This window comes from Mchenga conophoros, linkage group LG15 (genome assembly GCF_057382185.1).
Source record: "Mchenga conophoros isolate Kocher_MC1m ecotype Shallow Benthic linkage group LG15, M_conophoros_male_GT1.1, whole genome shotgun sequence".
NCBI lineage: Eukaryota > Metazoa > Chordata > Actinopteri > Cichliformes > Cichlidae > Mchenga > Mchenga conophoros.
This window is the reverse complement of record NC_140540.1, coordinates 8,420,231-8,439,412: the sequence shown is the minus strand read 5'-3', so window position 1 is coordinate 8,439,412 and position 19,182 is coordinate 8,420,231. Positions and strand designations below refer to the sequence as shown.

Sequence of the window (19,182 nt, the reverse complement as noted above, 5' to 3'; positions counted from 1 at the left end):
GGAAGTACTTACTTCCATGTAGTTATGGAACTACTTGATTTGATTTATATTTTGCTGTGTTTTACTTGCATCTATTTAAAAGAGTGAGTGTAAACACAAAACATTATTTTATTTTATATGCTGGAATATGCAGAAAATAGGTTTAAATGTTAAACAATTTCTTCAAGTCAAAAACAGCTGCATATAATTAAATTTTTTGCTTAATGCAATGTGCATAAAATTAAAAGATTAAAACAAATAAAACAATTGTTAGAAAGAGGCTTTCCATTTGATTCAATGTTATATGATGGATTATGCAGAGAAAATAGAATTGGGCTGAAAGGTCTATTGCTTTATTGTGTATTATGGTTATGTATCATGTTTTTGAAAAGTAACGAAGTAACGAAGTAACTAATTACTTTTGAAAATAAGTAATCAGTAAAGTAATGGGATTCCTTTTTTGGAGAAGTAATCAGTAATTAGTAACTAATTACTTTTTTCAAGTAGCTTGACCTACACTGAGTCAGGAAACATGTGGAGGAACATTGAATCTGGATTCTGCCTACAGCAGCTAGATCGTACGTTCAGACTGTCATAGCTTTTGGTGGAGACAGTGTGATCATGTTTGGCAGCATCTCCCTCACTGAAGAAACAAGACTTGTCATAATTGGAGGCAATCTCAGTGCAGTTACATATCAAGATGAGAGTTTGCAACCAGCGATAATCCCATGTCTCTAAGTTCTGGGACCAAAACCTATCCTCCAAGATGACAAAGCTCAGTTTATCAGAGACTACCTCCAGAATTTAGAGTGGAGAGGATGGAATAGCCTGCCTGCCGTCCTGACCTCAAACCCATTGAACATTTGTGGGATGCTGTGCTGTTTGTGCCAGAGTGACAAACAGAAACAATTGGCTGACTTGTGACAAATTCTAGTTGAAGAACCAGAAGCCATCCCACAGCAGTGTGGAACCAAGCTGGTGACTAGCATGAGAAAGAAGTGTCAAGTTGTTGTGGCTTTGTATGGTTCTTCCATATGCTATTGAAACGCCTGTTTGTTAAATGAATAAGTTCTTGAATTGTCTTGTTTCTGCAGACTTCAATCATCCAATCCAGTAAACAGGACCAAACCAGAGTCAATAGCAGATTAAGCTGTTTGGCATTGGCAGGGAAGATTTGGCAAGTTTTTCTATGGGCACAATCCGCATACTCAGTTCTGCTGCTCAACCTACACACTCATTTTCCTTAAAATGTGGCACCATTTAAGGGGAAATAAACATGCTTTCCAAATATATAAGATTTACTGCTAAGAGGCATTGTTATAACAACATAATAATCAACCAAACATAAATTTCCTTTTTGTGCCAAGTTAATTTGCATAACAGTGGATTTAAAAAAAAAAAAAGTAACAAACATTTCATTATAGCTTCTGAAAGTTTATTGGCACTTTCAAACATTAAATCTGTAAAATCATAATTTAGATGGTAGTATGGAGGAAGCAAAACTGAATACACTGACATAAGACACGGACCTTCAAAGTAAAACAGGAAACACACTGACTGAACTTAAGATAAGTAAACTTAGAACAGAGACAGGGGAGACAGAACATTAGGACCTGAGACATGGGACAGGAAGGCACAGAGTACACAACACAGAACACAGGGAAGCCAAATAACATAACCTAAGAACTAGAACTCAGGATATACAATTGAACTAGGGAGCTAGAAATACTAGCACAGAAACAAAACTGAAACCTAACAACCAGGAACTATAAAATTGGACAAGGTGGGATTACACACTATGGCACAGCACACAAGAGAAACGGGAGATAATAGTTAATAATAGTTACTAATAATAGTTAATAGTTATGAGTGCCTCAAAGAGTTACCCATTTTGTGAGCTGTGTTGTGGGATTTCTCTTTAGCGTATTGTCCTTTAATGTATTGTCTTGATGAAATGCTTTCACGTTATTTAGTTTAGTATGTCTGGTTCACACCTCATTCACGCTGGGAAACAGACGGTGAGAAACTGGTGAATGTCTCCCAGGAGACGGAAGCTCACACAGGAAGACTTGACCCCAGAGTGGGGGAGATTCACACAGGTGATAGAGAGTTTTCTGTTTAGAGCCAAGGTGTGAACTGCAACTGTAAAAGCCTTTTGTTCCGTGACAGTGTTTAAAAGGGACCTGAACTGTTCATTGTCAGAGACGACTTTCAGTGCCCCGTGACTGACGTCTCTCCTCATGCATGGGAAATAAAGTGTTGGGTTTTAACTGCTCATTGTGTCTGCAGGCTTTGTTAATAAATTTCCACAACAGCTGTCAGCTGTCTGTTGTTTACAGCAGCAACAGAAGTTACTAAAGAATGCAAAAAGGGGTAATGTGTGACAAAGGACCCATTGTTTAAACCAACAGCACAATCATTGATAACATTAACAACAATATTCATGTGTTGTTGAAATATAACAGCTGAGTTGAATAAACCAAAAGGTATGATTTAACACTTAGAGCCCCCGAGATCAGCCAGTTGGCCAGAAGGAGCGATAAAGGCTGACAGACCAATAACTTTGTCTATCAGGCAGACAGGCCACCTACTCCCTTTTCCTTGTCACTCTTCCTTGAACTTAGTAGAAAACGTCATGAGTTTAAGGAAGACTGTGTAGGAGAATTAACTATCGTTTATAGTTAACTTGTTGTTGAAAATTCAACATGTATCAGCAGGATATGGAAATATACTTCTAAAGAACATTTCATGATCTGCAATACTTTGGCATATTTATTGATTGTCTTCGCGAACAGTGTGAGGGTGCATGGCTATGAATTGTGGAACAGAATTATCTTCTTTCCTGTCATAAAGAATGGTTTCATGTGTCCTCTGGTAAATAAGTTATTAAAGAAAGCATTTAAGCACTTTTCCTAAAAATTTAGGGAATTTTACCCAGCTCTTTTTATGGACTACCATGCAGATAATACTGGGTCACTTTACTTAGAAATAGAAACTTTCATGATATCCTTTTGTGTCGAGCTGACATTTTCTCCTGCGCCTCCCATAACCATCTGTAACACTCCTAGTTTGCTTCAAAGGCAGGGTTCTTCCTGTTTACCTGCATTCCTGTCTGACACACCTAGAAGCTGGTGGTAATCAGCTCACCTCTGTGCAACTGATTCCTTTACAGCTGACGAAATCCCTCACTTCTGGGAAAAGGAGTATAACCTGGAACATTAAGGGAGACATGGAGCAAACATGAGGAGCAAACATGAGGAGACAGGCTGAGGAGACAAGGATGAAACACAAGGAGAGGAACAAAGGAACAGGTAAGTGAGACAGAGACAGAGAGAGGGAGTGAGACACATAGGGAGATCACAAACAGGAAAAAAAATCAGACAGAGAGAGAATAAATAAAGACATGACTGGGGAAACATAAACTCAGAGAACACGACAAACTCTCACAGGAAACACAGGGATGAGACAAAGACACAAAAGGAACCTGACTGTAATAGAAATACAAATAAGCTCAAAGACATAGACTCAAAGAACCAAACTCAAGATTAAACTATATAAAGCTTGAACTTAAATCATCTTCATAATGTAAAGGAAAGAATCATGAATTCAAAACTAAAAACCCAGCACCCTGACACTTCCTAAAAAATTTGACTATTCATCCACAACCTACTTGTGAGACCAAAAAACCCCCCCCAAAAAACATGCTAGAGATGCAAAAATACATGCAAATACATACTGAAGTCAGCTGGCCTCTTCCTGAACTTTGAAGTTGCTATTGATAATTACAAAATGACTCTCTGAAGCATCTAATATATGCATCTAATCCTGCCAGTGAGGAAGGCTATCTTCTTTTTCTCTTATTTGAGATACTGGGGAAGTGTGGACCGTAAACCACATTCATCGTACTGTACACTGTTTAGACAAAAAGAAGAAGTGCGTTTTGAGCTAAACCAAAGTGAGAGTGAGAGACTGTGTACACTTCATTTGAGAGCACATGTTAAATAGTGCATCTTCAGCATAGAGGGAATACCTAGTTAAAAATCTTGTTAAAAGTTAATAATTTTCATAAAAAGAAAATTAGTGCTTTTATATTTTTCATTATTTAAACATAAATTGTGTTTACTTTGTAAAATACAAATATATGCTTTCAACAGAAACAGAAAACTAAAACATAAATTAAAAAATATTAGGAATTAAATGGTTTTAAAAATACTAAAATACAATAACTAATAGTTTTGCATGACGAGCATTTATGTACATATATATCTGTGAATAGCATTCATTTGTGTCATGAATAGTTAGACATGATAGCACGCCAAGTTTGTACGTGTTGACGTACTTCCGGAAAAACGTGTATCTTGCCATTCCACATCGCTCCTATGTAAGGTTGAATTTTAGCTTTAAAAAGTATTTGGTATTATAATATAACCATTATATAATATATTTAACTCCATAAAGCTTTTTTGTTTAATTGCAGGTTGAGTTTAACCTTGTGATCAAGGGCAAACCATCACCCATTACGCCAAATACGTTTACTAGCGCTGCCCACGAAGTAAGGTTTTCATAGGGTTTAGCAACAAACAGACCATATCCAGGACAACATGCTTTTCATAGCAGTATAATAGCACTACAATGCGACACAATGTGATATGAATCATGTGTTTTTTGTTTGTTTTTCTTTTTTTTGCATTCCAGGAACCAGAACCGATGGACTGGACTGCTTACGGTGAACAACCAGTTCCTGGCCGGTAACTTACACACTTTTCTACTTACATTGTCAGTTTGTGTTTATTACATTAAACACACAGTTTGTATTTATTACATTAAACACAAACTGACAAACTTCATTATATTATTGTTGATCTATATTCAGTACCTGTTTGTATACATGCTAGATGTATAACCCTCTCAAGGCAGGCATTGCAGATTTGAAACAACCTGATTACCCCACATACATATTTTATGAGGTTTTTTTTTACTCAGAAGTACCACTGCAGGTATTCTTTTGTGCATTAGCAACAAAAACTTAATTTGAGCCTGAGAGGGATAACCTTTTTGTTGAACTAGTATAAACTAGTAGAAAAGTAGAAAACTAGTAAGCTTAAAATACTCTGCAGAATTAAGCAGATTTAACAGCTTACAATAAGCTTTGAATTCTGCTTTGTAGAATAGACTAGACATTTAATTTTTAATTTTAAGCAAGTTCCATTATGTACTGTTTAAAAATTAATTTACAACATACTGTTATTGCCACTGCTTAAATAAACAGGTGTTGTGGTTTATGCATTTGCCTTTATTTTCCATTCAGTGCCGCTGGACCATTTGTCTCCTCCATGGATGACGACGTCACCCCAATGGAGATAGACTAAAAGGTTCAGCATACCAAAAGGTAAAACATTTTTTTTAGATCAAGCAAAACTTCAGTTGTTTTTCTTGCAATGCCCTTTTTAAAATTCAGACTCAAAACAAATTCACCCGTAAACATACTTAAAGAACTTCATTATGACAGTTGTGGAATGTCGGATCCATGTTTTTGCATAAATATAACGGACAGTAACACCTTTTGCTTAGTTTCAACTTTGTAAACTAATGGATATGAAGTTAAGTCATAAAGATGTGACTTGGATTTGGATTTGGAAGCTGTTAATGAGAATTCTTGACCAGAGTAGAAACTTTCAGGAGTGTCTAAATCAAAAATGTAATAACAAAGAAAAATCCTTTATCAACATTCACAACATGTGGAATATTTTTGTTGAGTCTATAATCACTAGACAACTTAGTGAATGTGATGCTGTATGAGGGTTTACCCCAAGATATTTTTCCTAACCTCATGAACAAAAGGACCAGATTAGACTTTGCTGAAAAACATTTCAAGAAAGACTGCCCAGTTTTGAAATAACACTGTTTAGACAGATGAAACCAACATTTGTAAAAGCTTGTAAAAGAAAGATTAGATTGCAAAATTATAAATCCAGCTAGGTAAAGTACGTATTTGTACAATGACACAATCTCCACCAAAAAGTAATTGGTAATACATATCAGTCTAAATAAATTATTTTAGAATTATTTCAAGAAATCCTATAGCTACTTTTGGCCACTCCCTGATTCAACAGAGGGTACTCCATTTTTTATTTCACAGATTTTTATGCTGGATAGCCTTCCTGATGCAACCCCAAAGGAATTTCTGTCACGGGTTGCCGGGGCAAGCCGTGTGAATTTATCAAAGGACCCAAGATACGGATATGCAGTGAAATGAGAGGGCTTTATTGACACAAAACTCGAGTGATACCAAACAAAAGGAGAGTGTGGCGAGAAACCGAACTTAGACAAACTACACTGAGAAAACTAAAACCTAAACACCAAACCTGAACACGAGAGAAAGCAACTTGTAGGGAGAATTCACAGGATGACGGCAGGAGATTCACAGACACGAAAACGCCAAATAACACAGACGAACCAGCAACAAGGACGAGGTAACACACACTATAAATACACGCGCCAGGAATCAGGGGATGGGAAACAGGAGGGGAACACACCTGAAAGATATAACAGCTGACGAGGCAGGGGAAACGTAAATAGAACACACTGACATAAGACAGAGACCTTCTCAATAAAACAGGAACTTACACATGCAAGGACACGGACTAAGAAACATGGACTTAACACAGGAATACATGGGCAGAACCGAATAAACACTAAACAGAGGAAGAACAGAACCAAAATCACAATAACAGAAAACACAAAACGCTGGGTCAAAAGGACCCAGGATCATGACAATTTGTGTCTCATATTATCTAGCCATCTTTAGTTGCTGCTTGTTTGTGGGTCTCTCTACCTTCAGTTTTGTATTCAGTAACTGAAAAGCTACTCTGTTAGGTTGAGATCAGGTTCGCTTGACCATTAAAGAATTTCTCATTTCTTTGCCTTTAGAAAATCTTTGGCAGCTGTTGCATTTGCTTTGGATCACTATCCAATGGCACCATTAAGCACTGCTCCATCAGTTTTGCTGCATTTGGCTTAATAAATCAATATAAATTAGTGGCTGGGTTCCACTGAGAACCATGCATACCATAACACTGCTTCAACCATGTTTCATAGGCAAACATCCTTTGGATGCTTCTTAGTAATTCCGGTACAGATCATTATTGGTTTCATCTGCCCGAACACATGTTTTTTTTTCCTTTTCTTTTTTTCAGAACTGTGGAGGCCCATATAAATGTTTTCTGGCAAAGTCTAATCTGGTCTACCTGTTCTTTATTGTAATAAGAGATTCCTTCCTTGTTATAAACTGTCTCTATTTTACTTCGTGAAGGTGTCGCATGATTGTAGATTTTGACAGTTATACATGTAACTCCTAAAGAGTGTTCTTCACTTAGTTCAATGTTGTGACATTGTTTTTCTTAACCACAGAAAATTCTGTGATCACCCACTTGTATTCTGTGGTCTTCCAGGCCTTTGGGTGTTACTGACTGGGTCAGTGCACATCTTTTTTTAAGAATGAACCAGACTGATTTGGAAACTCCTTTGGGTTGTGTATAAATGGCTTTAATTTCTACAAAAGTTAATGCAATATTTTTGCTGTGAATTAAAGCTATGGATGAATGGATGTATGGAATAAGGGATACTCCTGATTGTATTTGGTGGCTTTTCAATTATTTATGTATCTGACTATATATAAACAATGTATGATGTTTCTTTTTTCTGTTTTGTATTTCTCACAGTGAAAGAAGAGGATGACAATCATAACATTTCTGCTTGGGCAATTACAGTTGATCCTGCAACAATTTGGTTTTTGTTTTTTGTTTTTTAGATAATTTTGTAAATTTCATTTCTCAAACCCTAAGCTGCTGTAATCAAGTGTTACTATAAAAGCAAGTAGAAGTCAATTTTTTTTAATGCAGCAGCTAATTTCTTCCTGTTGGCTTTCACTGCATGTCTGCCTGTCTACTCTTCAAACATTTCTCTAATTTGCATATAAATGTTATGTTCCAAAGTTTGAGTATAGAGTAAATAACATTTGGTGATAATTTTAGCTATATATATCAAATAGTTTGCAAGATAGTTTATTAAAAAGGCAGTCAACCCACTTTAATGCCATTTTTCCTGCAGATAATGAAATGTGAGGCAATGTTTGAACATGACTATCTCAAAAACTATTACAGATAAATGCCTGATGAACAACTTTTTACTGTTTCATTGTCTTTTTTTTTTTTTTTTCTTTTTTTTTTTGCCTGTCCCATTTGGCTCTTTTGCCATCAGAATTGTTGTCTAAAGGCAAAGAAAGATGCCCAACGGATTTACTTTACCAAACTGACCATCCCAGCCTTGCCGTAATGGTCCATTTGATTCACCTTTTATTGTTTATTTTATTTTCACTTACTGAATACGGGACAGACTTGACTGGGGGAAAGAAGGGGAGAAAGAAAGAGGGAAAGAGAAACAGCTGAGAAGAGGGACAGGGGAGAAGGGCAAAAGACAAAAACCAACAGAACGGGCAGAGAAAAAAAAATGCATATATCAATCACCTGGATCACCTGCTGAGAAAGAAAAAAGAAAGCAAGCAGAAGAGAACAAGAGTAATAGAATAAACAACATCACAATGATATATGGGAATATGACAGTAAATACTAAATGTTAAACATTATTGTGCAGCACATAAGATCAACAGAACACAGTGTGCTTTGAGGTAGGAGCCAAAAAGGGTGTAGTTTGTGGGTGTGATCATCAGTGTGTACACCTGTGAGCATGGACGCGCTTGTTTTTTGTTTTTTTAAAAGGTTCCTTCATGTAATGATCTGCTAGAGGGTGTGGGGGGGCCACAGCCCCGTCCTCCAGGGCGTGAAGCAGGTGTGGAGGAGATCAAAACTCCAGACATCCAGATGCCCCCAGAACACAAGAGACCAAGGAAGACCAACAGAGGGGCAGCTGCGCCACTGTCCCAGAAAGAGCTGAGGAGAGTCCCAGATGAGGGCTCACTCAGCAGCCGCGGAGCAGAAGCCAGGGGGAGTTGCAGTGACGCGCCCGTGAGCTCCGCCGGCAGCCAGCTGCGCCTGAGTGACCGAGCCCCAGGCCGAGAGGCCGGGGGCACCCCACCTCCGAAGTGGCCCGAGCGAGCCCCAGGCTCCAGGCCCCGATAAGCGGCCGCCAAGGAGTGAGCTGGTGTGTACCTGGACGCCCATCCCCGGACACAAAGAACCACCAACGCACCGATGTCTGAGGGGGTCTTTTTTTGTGACAAGTATTCTATATGGTTTATTTTTTGGTATTGTAAAATTCAACTACATATCATTCAGAAATTAAATTGCTGTGAACAAACATTGGACTTTTTTTTCATATTTTAACTAGCCAAAACTTGATGGTAAAAAACAACAAGAGAAAATACAGACTTTTATCTTTAATGGAGTTTGAAATATTTATGTTCAAATACTGAACATTGATGTGTTCTTAAAGAAGACCTGAAAGTGGGTCAGTGGAAAGTTTTTCCAAAAAAATAAAACTGATATGATATTATTGATGCGAACCTAAAATTTCACAGTACTGATTATGTTCAAACACGACAAAATCTTTATGCAAATTAGAAAAGGTCAAGCAGGAAATTTTCTTAACATTGGCTGATTTGAGATTGAATGACCACCTTAAAAAATATGTATTGGTCTATAGGCAAGATGACTTCTGTCAATGATAAAGGGATTTTGTAAATCCTTGTACTTTAAACAAAAATATCTAAAATATTGAAACATTTTAAAAGCGGTACAATAACAAAACCATACTTCTTTAAATCAATTTTTTTAAGCATTGCACAATTACAAACGTGCACTTCCACTTAACACAGAAAGTTTGTGACACACTTGTTTGAACTGTAATTTAAGGCAAAACTCAAAAACATAATTCTGTAATTCTAGTGTAACACCACAAGCATGTTAAGTTGTAACAGAAAAATTACTAAAATGTTCCATAGCAAAGTAGTAAAGCTCAATGACCAGACAGCAGTCCTTCAAAAGTATTCTTCAACTCAGGAGAGTATCCAGAGGAGCACAGTTAGCAGTTGTTCCAGTGTTTACTGACTTGTGTAAGACCAAAGAATAGTCCTGATGCCCTCTACTCATTGGCATCTATGTTTTGTGTGTTCACCATTCTCAATATGGTCTCCCTAGTGGACTTGGGTTAGTGTAATGAACCTGTGTTTCACAATGTTCTCCTTTGCATCAACTGAAAACTGAGGAACATATAAGATTGTGGGCCAAAATGTCATTTAGCTGGCTGAGCTGAATGTCTCAGATTCTAGGGAAGTCACAATACCACTACAAATATCAGATTATATGAAAAGTATCAAAATTATGCATTTTTACCACAGAGAGAAATATCATTCAGCACATTTCTTTCTTATCTCCAAAAATAAACAGACATCCAACCTGCTGGTGAAATATGAAATATGTTTGTGTAATCCAGTTTTTTGTTTTTTTGAACAGGTGTAATTTATTTCAGGTGTCCATAATATCTAAGGCGTCAAAATGTCAAGAATTAGATTGACATAAATTCAGTGAGAAGAATGAAGTCTTTTGGGATCCTACGTAATCAGTCAGAGCAAATACTTCATAATACTGACAAGTATGAAATGTTGATTAAGAAAGTGAGAAAAGAGAAGAAGATAACAAGGCATCCTAAATAAATGACAGTAAAATTGACTATAAGCTGACAATTACTAGCAGGATTTCTATTGTAATGAACATTTTTTTGTGTTACACTGTCATTATTGGTCAATCAGTGTCACTGTGTGTAACCTGTGGAAGATGCAGTGCCAGGAAAAAGTAAGCAGCTTCCTCTTATGAGTGTGTGAGAGGTTTCCCTTTCCAAAATATTGCTACTGCCCCTGTCAAATGCATGCCAGTAGAAACCTAAAGAGGCCGAAATTGTAGTGTACAGTTGTCCCTCGCTATAACGTGGTTCACCTTTCGCGGCCTCGCTGTTTTGCGGATTTTAATTTTGTGCAATATTACATTTTTTTTTTTTTTTTTTACTGTGCATTGTGTTCTGCGTCCTAATTGGCTGTTGACCATTTCAATCAATGTCAAGTTACATAAATCTTCGATCGCTAGCAGTGTGACTCTGAAGTGCTGTACTGTATGTTTGTAAGTTTTCTCCGCAACAAACAGACAATGTCGACTAAATGTTGTCACCTGCGGGTGCCTTCGATTTCATTCTATAATACTGCACTGATTTTTCAACAAGGTTTGAACTTTGAGATGGCTTAAACAAGAGAGAAAAGTGCGAAAATGTTCATGCCTGTCTGAGAAAACTGTATAAAGTCTGTTATAAATTGAAAAATTAAGATAACAACACTTTCATCAGTGCACTTTAACTCTTTAATAAAATAGAAATATCCTGCTAACAGTTGCATAGAATAGAGCTCTATGAATCTCAGAATCCACTCTTACAGATTTCACTTGGTTGAGGTAAGAAGGTAGGGCTCACAAAGTGAAACATTAATGCAGGCAAGCTGCACCGCTTACCTGAAATTCATTATATTATTTGCTTTAAAAGGTGGTTTGCACAAACATATTGCTAAGAACAGTTAAAACAGTTAAGAATCCAATGACAAAAAAAACCTTTGTGTACAAACCCCTTTGTTTACAGCAGCTTAGAAACATACACATTTTAACATAGTTAGCACATTTAAAATCCCAACAGACACAGAGACAAGCACATTGTAGTCCATAATAAGACAAAGTAAGGACAAGCAAAAACACAAGTCAGTAGCTGCAGTAGTAATCCGCTGTGAGGCACATCTGTAGGAGCTGTTGATGCTGATGTCACTCTTTAATGATGTAACAGGTGGCGGTGTCCCCGACTTCGCCGAGGGGGGTGAGGAACCTGCAACAGAAGAGGTGTCAGGTTAGGAACTCTCCTTCAAGCACATCATCATAGGGGATGGATAACATTTTTTAACTTCTCAAAGATCTCAGCGCATCTATGGAAAACAAACCTTAGGTGACTCAGGACTGCCGAAAGGTGAGAGCTCAAGGGAGTTCTCTTTGTCAGAGGAAGTGTTGTGGCGGAGATGGGTGAACTTTTTCTTCAGTGCTTCAGCAATCAGAGCTGCCGGGTCATTAAGCAATGCCGTACCTCCTTTACTGCGCCTCCTAACTGGTTTGCCCCCTGGAGATCTGCAAAACAGAATGAATATGCTTTGTTAGGTGGGGGGGGGAAAGATCTACTTCAAATTACAGGAAAACAAGCAGGAAACGCCAGGATGCTGAACTACTGGTGCAATGAAGAAAGCATTCTGCAGCTTCAGATATAAAGAGTTACATTTTTAATGATTAGTTTTCTTTAAATCTGCATATTTACCTCTTCACTGAGCGCAGTTTAACATGATTTAAGTCCTTTAGAACATCCAGCATGGAGGGCATCCCTTTATTTTCAGACCCCTTGGTCCTCTGGTGACCCTTATCGAGATCTTTCTCATCCTTCCTTTCCTTTGACCCAGTGAAAATGCTAGGGCAGGGAGGAGGAGGGGGTGGTGGTGGAGGAGGAGGAGCCACATGGCGAGGTGTGGAGGTGAGCGCTGGAAGTGGATGGGAAAGGGAAATCCCAGGTGAGGCAGGCTCATTTGGGGATTCAACCAGACCTAAAACACGATGAAAAATAAAACAAGAAAAAAGAAAGAAACACTCGGTTGGTGTTCTGAGAAGATGAAAGCATCTTGAAAAATGGGACAAAGACAAACACATTGTGTACCTGAGGCTGGAGCAGCAGTAACTATCAAAGCAATCTGAGCTCGCAGTTTCAGCAGCTCACTCTCCAGCGCTGTGATCTTCTTCAGAGCTTCTGAATCAGGCGTCTGTCTTACAGGTGGCCCTCCTCTCTGAGCTCGTATGAATGCTGGTTCTGGACATCTCATCACATCTTGATTTACAGTACTTCGCCTTACTGGAGGTAGGTGGTTCCTACGGAGACCCCACATCATTCGTATATTAATTTAATGTCTTACAGTTGTCTGGACAGAATGATCAATGCTGTCCTTTCATCTCACAAACATAAAAAGGTAAGATTCTGTGTAAATGCAGTGACATTAATCACATCCAACAAGACTGCCTAATGAGTGAATTTGTATGTTTACTTTTATGGAATTCAGGGTTGCAGGGAGGGTGATTTTATCTGTGCTGTGTCATTTTTGTTTTTACCTCGTTTTAGCACAGCTGTCACCCTCATCCTCAAACACCCACATGACATCAGCAAAGGAAGGGATGGCTGGTGTGTCCACAATGGGCTCGATATATTCATGGTGCCTATGGCCGAGCAAAGCGACCTGAGGAGACAAGGATAAGGAGGGATTACACGCTGTAAACGAGTACACAAGAGAAATAAGAGTCAAGAGATTCTAAAAACAGTTATGATAACATTAACTTCTTTTCATAGTGAAGCTTTGATTATATTCTATTGCAGACAAGGACAATTAGAGACAGTATGGGTGGTCATTCCTCTTATATTTCCTTAAAGCCCACCAAGTCCACCAGCAAAGCAAGAGGAAAGCTCCAGGGCTGGAAAATGAAGTCAATGCACAAGTGCCAAAAGCTGCAGCTCCTCTTTAAGATAGAAAAGAAGTCTGTAGTGTGGGGACACAGACTGCTATTATTGTTATTATCAACAACAACATGGACAACAGTAGAATGAATGAATTAAATAGTTTTTAATTAAAAAGCTGTCAACATGCCAAATGTTACATTGATCAACTGTAGGGTGACCAACTGTCCTCTTTTCCCCGGACATGTCCACTTTTCACGTTCTGTCCGGGGGGATTTTCGAGATTGATAAAAATGTCCAGGCTTTCCTATATTCCGACAGAGGACCCATGTGTGCTGCTGCTTTGTGAGTTGTTCTACGCTTACACACGGGACAGACAGCGCACAGCAACGCGTGTAATAATGTTTAAAAGATCCCAAAGCACAAATGGATCTTTTCAAATGAATTGCAAAAGAAATTTCCCTCGTATCGACCAAGTACTGGTAATTTTTCTTATGCAGATGAGGCATTATTTCTGTACCATTATTTAATTCAAGTTTTTTTTGCACTTGTTGACTTGTAAAAGCCTATATGACATAGTTTACAATTCATTAACCGCACAGAGAAGGCATCGTTTAAATATGTTAAATATGTTTCTTTAAGCAAGTTCTTCATGACTGAGCCAAGTGTCCTCTTTTTTGGAAATCAAAATGTGGTCACCCTTATCAACTGCAGCTCTTGATTGTTTTATGCATGTACAAGAGAAATGTATTGTTTTCATTGCAAATAGCCATTTGTGTTGTATATTATATGCAACCGTGCATGCAAGTGTATGGACTCATTTAGCCAGCAGTGCTGACTGGGTAAAGTCAAACATGTTTTGTAAAACACAGATTGTACAATACCTGAAACTGGACACGTGGTGTCGGTGTCAGTGGGAGATTTGATCCAATCATCCGCACAATGCTGCGATACTGACCGCACAGCGGACTATTCCACACTGGAACCAGCTAAAATGCACGATGACACAGACAAGACAGAAACATAATGTCGCAACGTCAGATTTAACAGTTCACTGATTCAAGCAACCCACGGATGCCTCAGGAGTTTGAGTATTGCAAAACAAAAGAATGACACAAGTGCGTCTGTGCACATACCACGTCTGGAGGAACACCAAAGTACTCCAGGACGATGCGCAGCACATAAAGAACATCCTCTGCTAGGGACATTGGAAGGATGTTTTCTTGCACCAGCTGATGACTGCAAAGCTCTGCTTTCTGCTGAGTGTCTTGGTGGGAGGCCAACACAGAAAGGATGGGTCTAAGTCACATGCTTGAAACCTGAAACAAAACAACAAGAACAAAAAACCCAAAAATAACACATACGTAAAGTAAGATAATGCCTCACAGTAAAAATCACATATGAAACCAACAAACAAATAATGGTTCAAATATTGATACTAGGAAAATAATAACAATAATGATGATAATGACTATAGTAATCTGATAATCTGTGACCACCGATTCCTTCATCTGCCACTTCTCTGCAGAGGAAACACCACGACTCTCAAACCTATAGACTTACAGAGTTTAAAATATAACGAATGCATAGGTTTGTATTGATAACAAAGTAGCTTCAGACAGTTAGAGTTAAACATTGGAATTGTCAAGGTCAGAAAAACGTTAAACCCATACGAGAATGACCAGGACACAACCTACAACAGCAAAATGAAAGTAAGTGCAGCCAACGGTCGGTTGCTGCCATCACTGATGCTCAGAGACAAATGTCGGTCTCTACTACTGGATGTTGATTCGGCAGCAATCTCTCAGTGTACCAGCACACTGGAGAGAGCATGGCTGACTTTAGGTGTAAGTTACACAGTGTCCTGCCGTTCTGAGCAGTGGGGGCAGAGAGGCACCGCAGTGGAAAAGCTGCGTGGATCATCAAAATTAACGTGCATGACACCTCCGGGATTTTACACGATAAAAAGAAAAAAAAAACATATAGTCGCACTTACCGTCAAAACGTGAATTAGCAGCTACATTTCTCCCAAGCCATGTTCCCAGACGATACTGTAAACTAAATGATATTCACCGAGAATCTGCAGCTTCCCTTTTTTCGCTCACGCGTTCAGATTAAAAGGAGTCTGTAAAGTCAAATAACGCTGCAGCAGCGAGGCGTCTTCTGGTTGGCTGTGGATACAGAAGTAGTAAGAGCAGCCAATAGGGGTGGGCGACTTTGCGGCGTAAGCGGAGGCTAGTCGACCAATCGGGTGATTGCACCAAATTTGTATTTGTGCACGAGCTGCTTCTGCCCTGGGTAAGAAACATTTAGCTACAAAACTACAGTTTAATTATAACTGTGATATATTTTAATAGAATAGCAGTTAAAGTGATTCCCCAATATCTGGTTATGAAGATGGAGCGAAAAAAGAGGAAATGTATTTTTTGTTAAGTTTATTTAGCCTTTTCTCCTAAAGTAGTTAGCTAGCTTCTTTGGCTAGCCACATTCTCAACGGCAGCGTAGCTGCTTGACTTGTTAACATTAATCCGGCCTGTATGTTTGACAATGTTGGTAGTTTTGAAACATTCATTAGGAATTGTAGTATGACCTCACACCGGACAGTTTTGGGATAGGAAAAGCTATTCAACAGCCGCACGTCTTTTACCTAACACTCTTAAGTAGATATTTTGTCCACCACATGCCAAACGTTGAGAATGACTAACTCCTTTGTAAATGTTTTTCACAGTCCGATAAAGTTGTTAAAGATGATGGATGCACTGTCGGTGGTGAGTCAGCTCCGGGACTTGGCTTCTGAGCCCCAGAACCGCGACGTGATAGTCCAGGATCAGGGCTGTCTCCCTGGGTTGGTTCTCTTCCTGGACCACCAGAACCCAGATGTCCTTTTTGCAACTCTACAGGTATGTTATTGGACGGGATTCAGATTATTTCTGAATTTCAATTAGTTACATAGTTTTAATAACATTAGGTTGCTTTCTGTTTTTAAGAGAGAGACCAGTGAAGGTGAAAGCTTTCATCATTGGGTCAAGGCTGGGCTGGAGCCTATCCAGCTGTCATAAGACTAAAGGCAGGGTACACCGTGGACATATCTATTGTGTGGCAGGACTAAACATAGTGACAAATGTTCATGCTCACATTCACAGCCAATTTAGAATTGCCTATTAATTAGATGTAGGATTTGTAAGACAGAATATTTGGAGATTTAGAAGTCTGATATTTCAATATAGCAAGCACTTTTCTTTCTTTCAAACACACACAATGTTATGGGCAGCTGTTTGTTAACTTCTTTACGCTCTACTTCAGCTCTGCTCAGATCCGACTGGCTCCTGTTTGTGATATTCCAAAGATTATATTCCCTGTTAACATATTGCTAAAAGGCAACTTTCCTTTTAGCAGAGTGCCATCTAATGGACAAACTGCTGTTTTACATTTTCATTTTTAAATGGCAGTGCATCAGCAAATAGCTAATGCAAACTCTACACAGAACGTGACAGATGGATTTGAACCTAGGACCTTCTAGCTGTGAGATGTGGCGCTAATCACTACACCACTGTGCATCATTTAAAAGACATATTTTCCATGTTTTCCAGTCTTATTACCAATTAAAGAAGGTTTTTAAAGCTCATAATGTGATTTTTACAGTGGTTGATCTTCCTAATTCAGCCCTCTCAGGGATTTGTCTCCTCATGGTCCTAAAGAAGGAATCTTTGATGTGTTATGTGAAGGTTTAAACCCCCACACTGTGAGCCTTTCTGAAAGCAAAACATAAATGTGATTACTTAGAGGTGACCCATCCATGCCTATTAAGTATACTTGCTTAATTCCTTGGGGGAGAAAAGTCTCCTGTAATCTATATTATGTGCAGGTTATATGAAGCATGTGAAATGGGTGATATGATACTTAATCTAAAGTTGATGTGCACTGATAATACCACTGTTGTGTCGCTGAACTGTAAGCATGGCTGTATATAAATCCCTTCTGTGCTATTTTGTCCTCAGACCCTACGTTACTTGGCTGAGTTATCTACCAACATCCCCACCATGAAGAATGAACTGGGTATGATGGTGAGCTTGGAGAATCTTTTGGCAAGGTGACACACCCATGGTTACTTTTACCTGTGAATAAACAAATTATTTCATTTGCATTTTAATGTGGCTATGTAAAATTTACAGTGATACTTGGCTGCTTTTTCAATGCATAAATTCTGTGCCGTTTTTTTTTTGGCATAATAACATAGTTATAAGTTTGTAATGAAGGTGAGTGTTCACACCTCCAAAGCACATGATTAAATATAACCTTTCTCCATACAGAGATGGTCTCTCTGTTGATATCACCTCTTTGGCCAAGGAAGTTTACGATATTCTCAATGCACCTGCTAATCCTCCGCCTGAGAGAAGAAAGAAACCCCAGTTCTTTCTCAATTCTTCCAACAAGAAGGCCAAGTCCATCACTCTGCACATACAGGGCTTGGACAGCTCTGTAAGTCGACTGCTTTTTACATACAGTTCATTTATGTAGCTATTATAATCACCAGTAAGTTTAATTATGTAATCTCTCTGTCATTAAGCATCGAGGTTTGTGCGAGGAAGCTCTTCTGAAGGTCAAAGGAGTGATAAGCTTCACTTTCCAAATGGCATCCAAGAGATGTACTGTTCGCATCCGTTCAGACCTGCCCACTGAGGTAACAAGCAAAGACAAACATTTACAACCCAACATTTTACCAACAAAGTTGGGATGCTGTGTAAAATGAAAATAAAGTCAAGTAAAACCACATTTTATTCACAATAGAACATATCAAATGTTTAAAATTAGAAATTGTACCATTTTTAAGAAAAGGTAATTTTTCATTAACCTCACACTCTTCCCTGATGTCCCATTTGCAGAGTCTGGCAACAGCCATCGCTGGCACTAAGGTGTTGTCGGCCCAACAAGTGATAAAGAATGAGGCAGGAGAAGAGGTGCTTGGATACTTGAATATACTTTCAGTAAAGAATATTAGGATATGGAAGTGTAAGTTAAAGTTTAACTATGAATTTGTTTGTTTTTTAAATAACATTGTCTTCAGGTTTATATTCCTTTGAAATCATCTGGAGTGGATGTGCCTCAAAACTCAGCCCTGCCGGATTACCTCCCAGAAGAAGAGGAGAGCCCTGTGAGGGAGGTCGATCGAGCAATTTCCCGCACCACAGCCAAGGAAGATTCCAGCGGTAGCTGGTCAACGCTGCTGCCAGTTTCCTCACAAAAACATTTTACTGGTGAATCAGTCACAGGGAGGTGCTTTTAAGACTCATTCCGGTGTATTTAACTTGGATGGACATTACTTGTTGTGAGAAACCACAGCTGAGTCCTGGCTTCTACTGTAAAGTCAGCATTTCAGTTCTTGTGAGATGATCAGATTTTGGGCTAGATCTCTTTTATTGTTTGAGTTGACTGGAAACTAAAATGCTTGAATCATCTGTCCTCATTCGGTGTAAATATTTCTTTCAAATCTGTTTTTAAAATTTCATTTCCTCCTAAAATGTACAGAAACTGTTTACAATCCTGACTGCTTCTTTCTGTCCTGTTTTTAATTGTTGCTGGTTTATGCTACAGAATACAAATGTTGTGTTGTCACTGTACTCTGTTCTGTTTTCTTTCTTGGCTAAAGAGTTTGAAAAACAAAATAAGGTAAAATTACTG

General features: G+C 38.6%; 2 protein-coding genes and 1 long non-coding RNA gene across 3 annotated transcripts; 2 read left to right on the top strand and 1 right to left on the bottom strand.

Annotated features, from left to right (window-relative positions):
• Positions 1–3,098: 3,098 nt before the first annotated feature.
• On the top strand, positions 3,099–8,162 carry LOC146557688 (uncharacterized). Its single transcript, XR_014888703.1, has 4 exons — positions 3,099–3,290; positions 4,675–4,727; positions 5,288–5,368; positions 7,701–8,162. It is a non-coding gene; the product is annotated as an uncharacterized LOC146557688 (long non-coding RNA).
• A 3,157-nt stretch (positions 8,163–11,319) lies between these two features.
• On the bottom strand, positions 11,320–15,666 carry mtfr2 (mitochondrial fission regulator 2). The gene is made up of 8 exons (XM_085246272.1): positions 15,500–15,666; positions 14,640–14,822; positions 14,388–14,492; positions 13,164–13,288; positions 12,718–12,926; positions 12,328–12,607; positions 11,963–12,143; positions 11,320–11,850 (listed from the first exon to the last, which is right to left on the bottom strand). The coding sequence occupies exons 2-8, from the start codon at positions 14,709–14,711 to the stop codon at positions 11,797–11,799; spliced, it is 1,026 nt and encodes a 341-aa protein (XP_085102398.1). The 5' UTR covers positions 14,712–14,822; positions 15,500–15,666; the 3' UTR covers positions 11,320–11,796.
• A 247-nt stretch (positions 15,667–15,913) lies between these two features.
• Positions 15,914–19,121, top strand: armc1l (armadillo repeat containing 1, like). Its single transcript, XM_085246273.1, is given in 8 exon segments — positions 15,914–15,931; positions 16,232–16,403; positions 17,502–17,593; positions 17,814–17,982; positions 18,071–18,184; positions 18,387–18,461; positions 18,569–18,716; positions 18,719–19,121. Coding segments are annotated over 8 exon segments (825 nt in total). The 5' UTR covers positions 15,914–15,920; the 3' UTR covers positions 18,763–19,121.
• The last annotated feature ends 61 nt before the right edge of the window (positions 19,122–19,182 follow it).

Excerpts from the sequence above, each read along its gene's own strand:
- mtfr2 (XM_085246272.1), bottom strand. The coding sequence starts at position 14,711 with ATGTCCCTAGCAGAGGATGTTCTTTATGTGCTGCGCATCGTCCTGGAG. Across the intron at positions 14,493-14,639 it reads TTGGTGTTCCTCCAGACGTG|CTGGTTCCAGTGTGGAATAG; the intron begins GTATGTGCACAG and ends CGTGCATTTTAG. Across the intron at positions 11,851-11,962 it reads GCAGTCCTGAGTCACCTAAG|GTTCCTCACCCCCCTCGGCG; the intron begins GTTTGTTTTCCA and ends CTTCTGTTGCAG.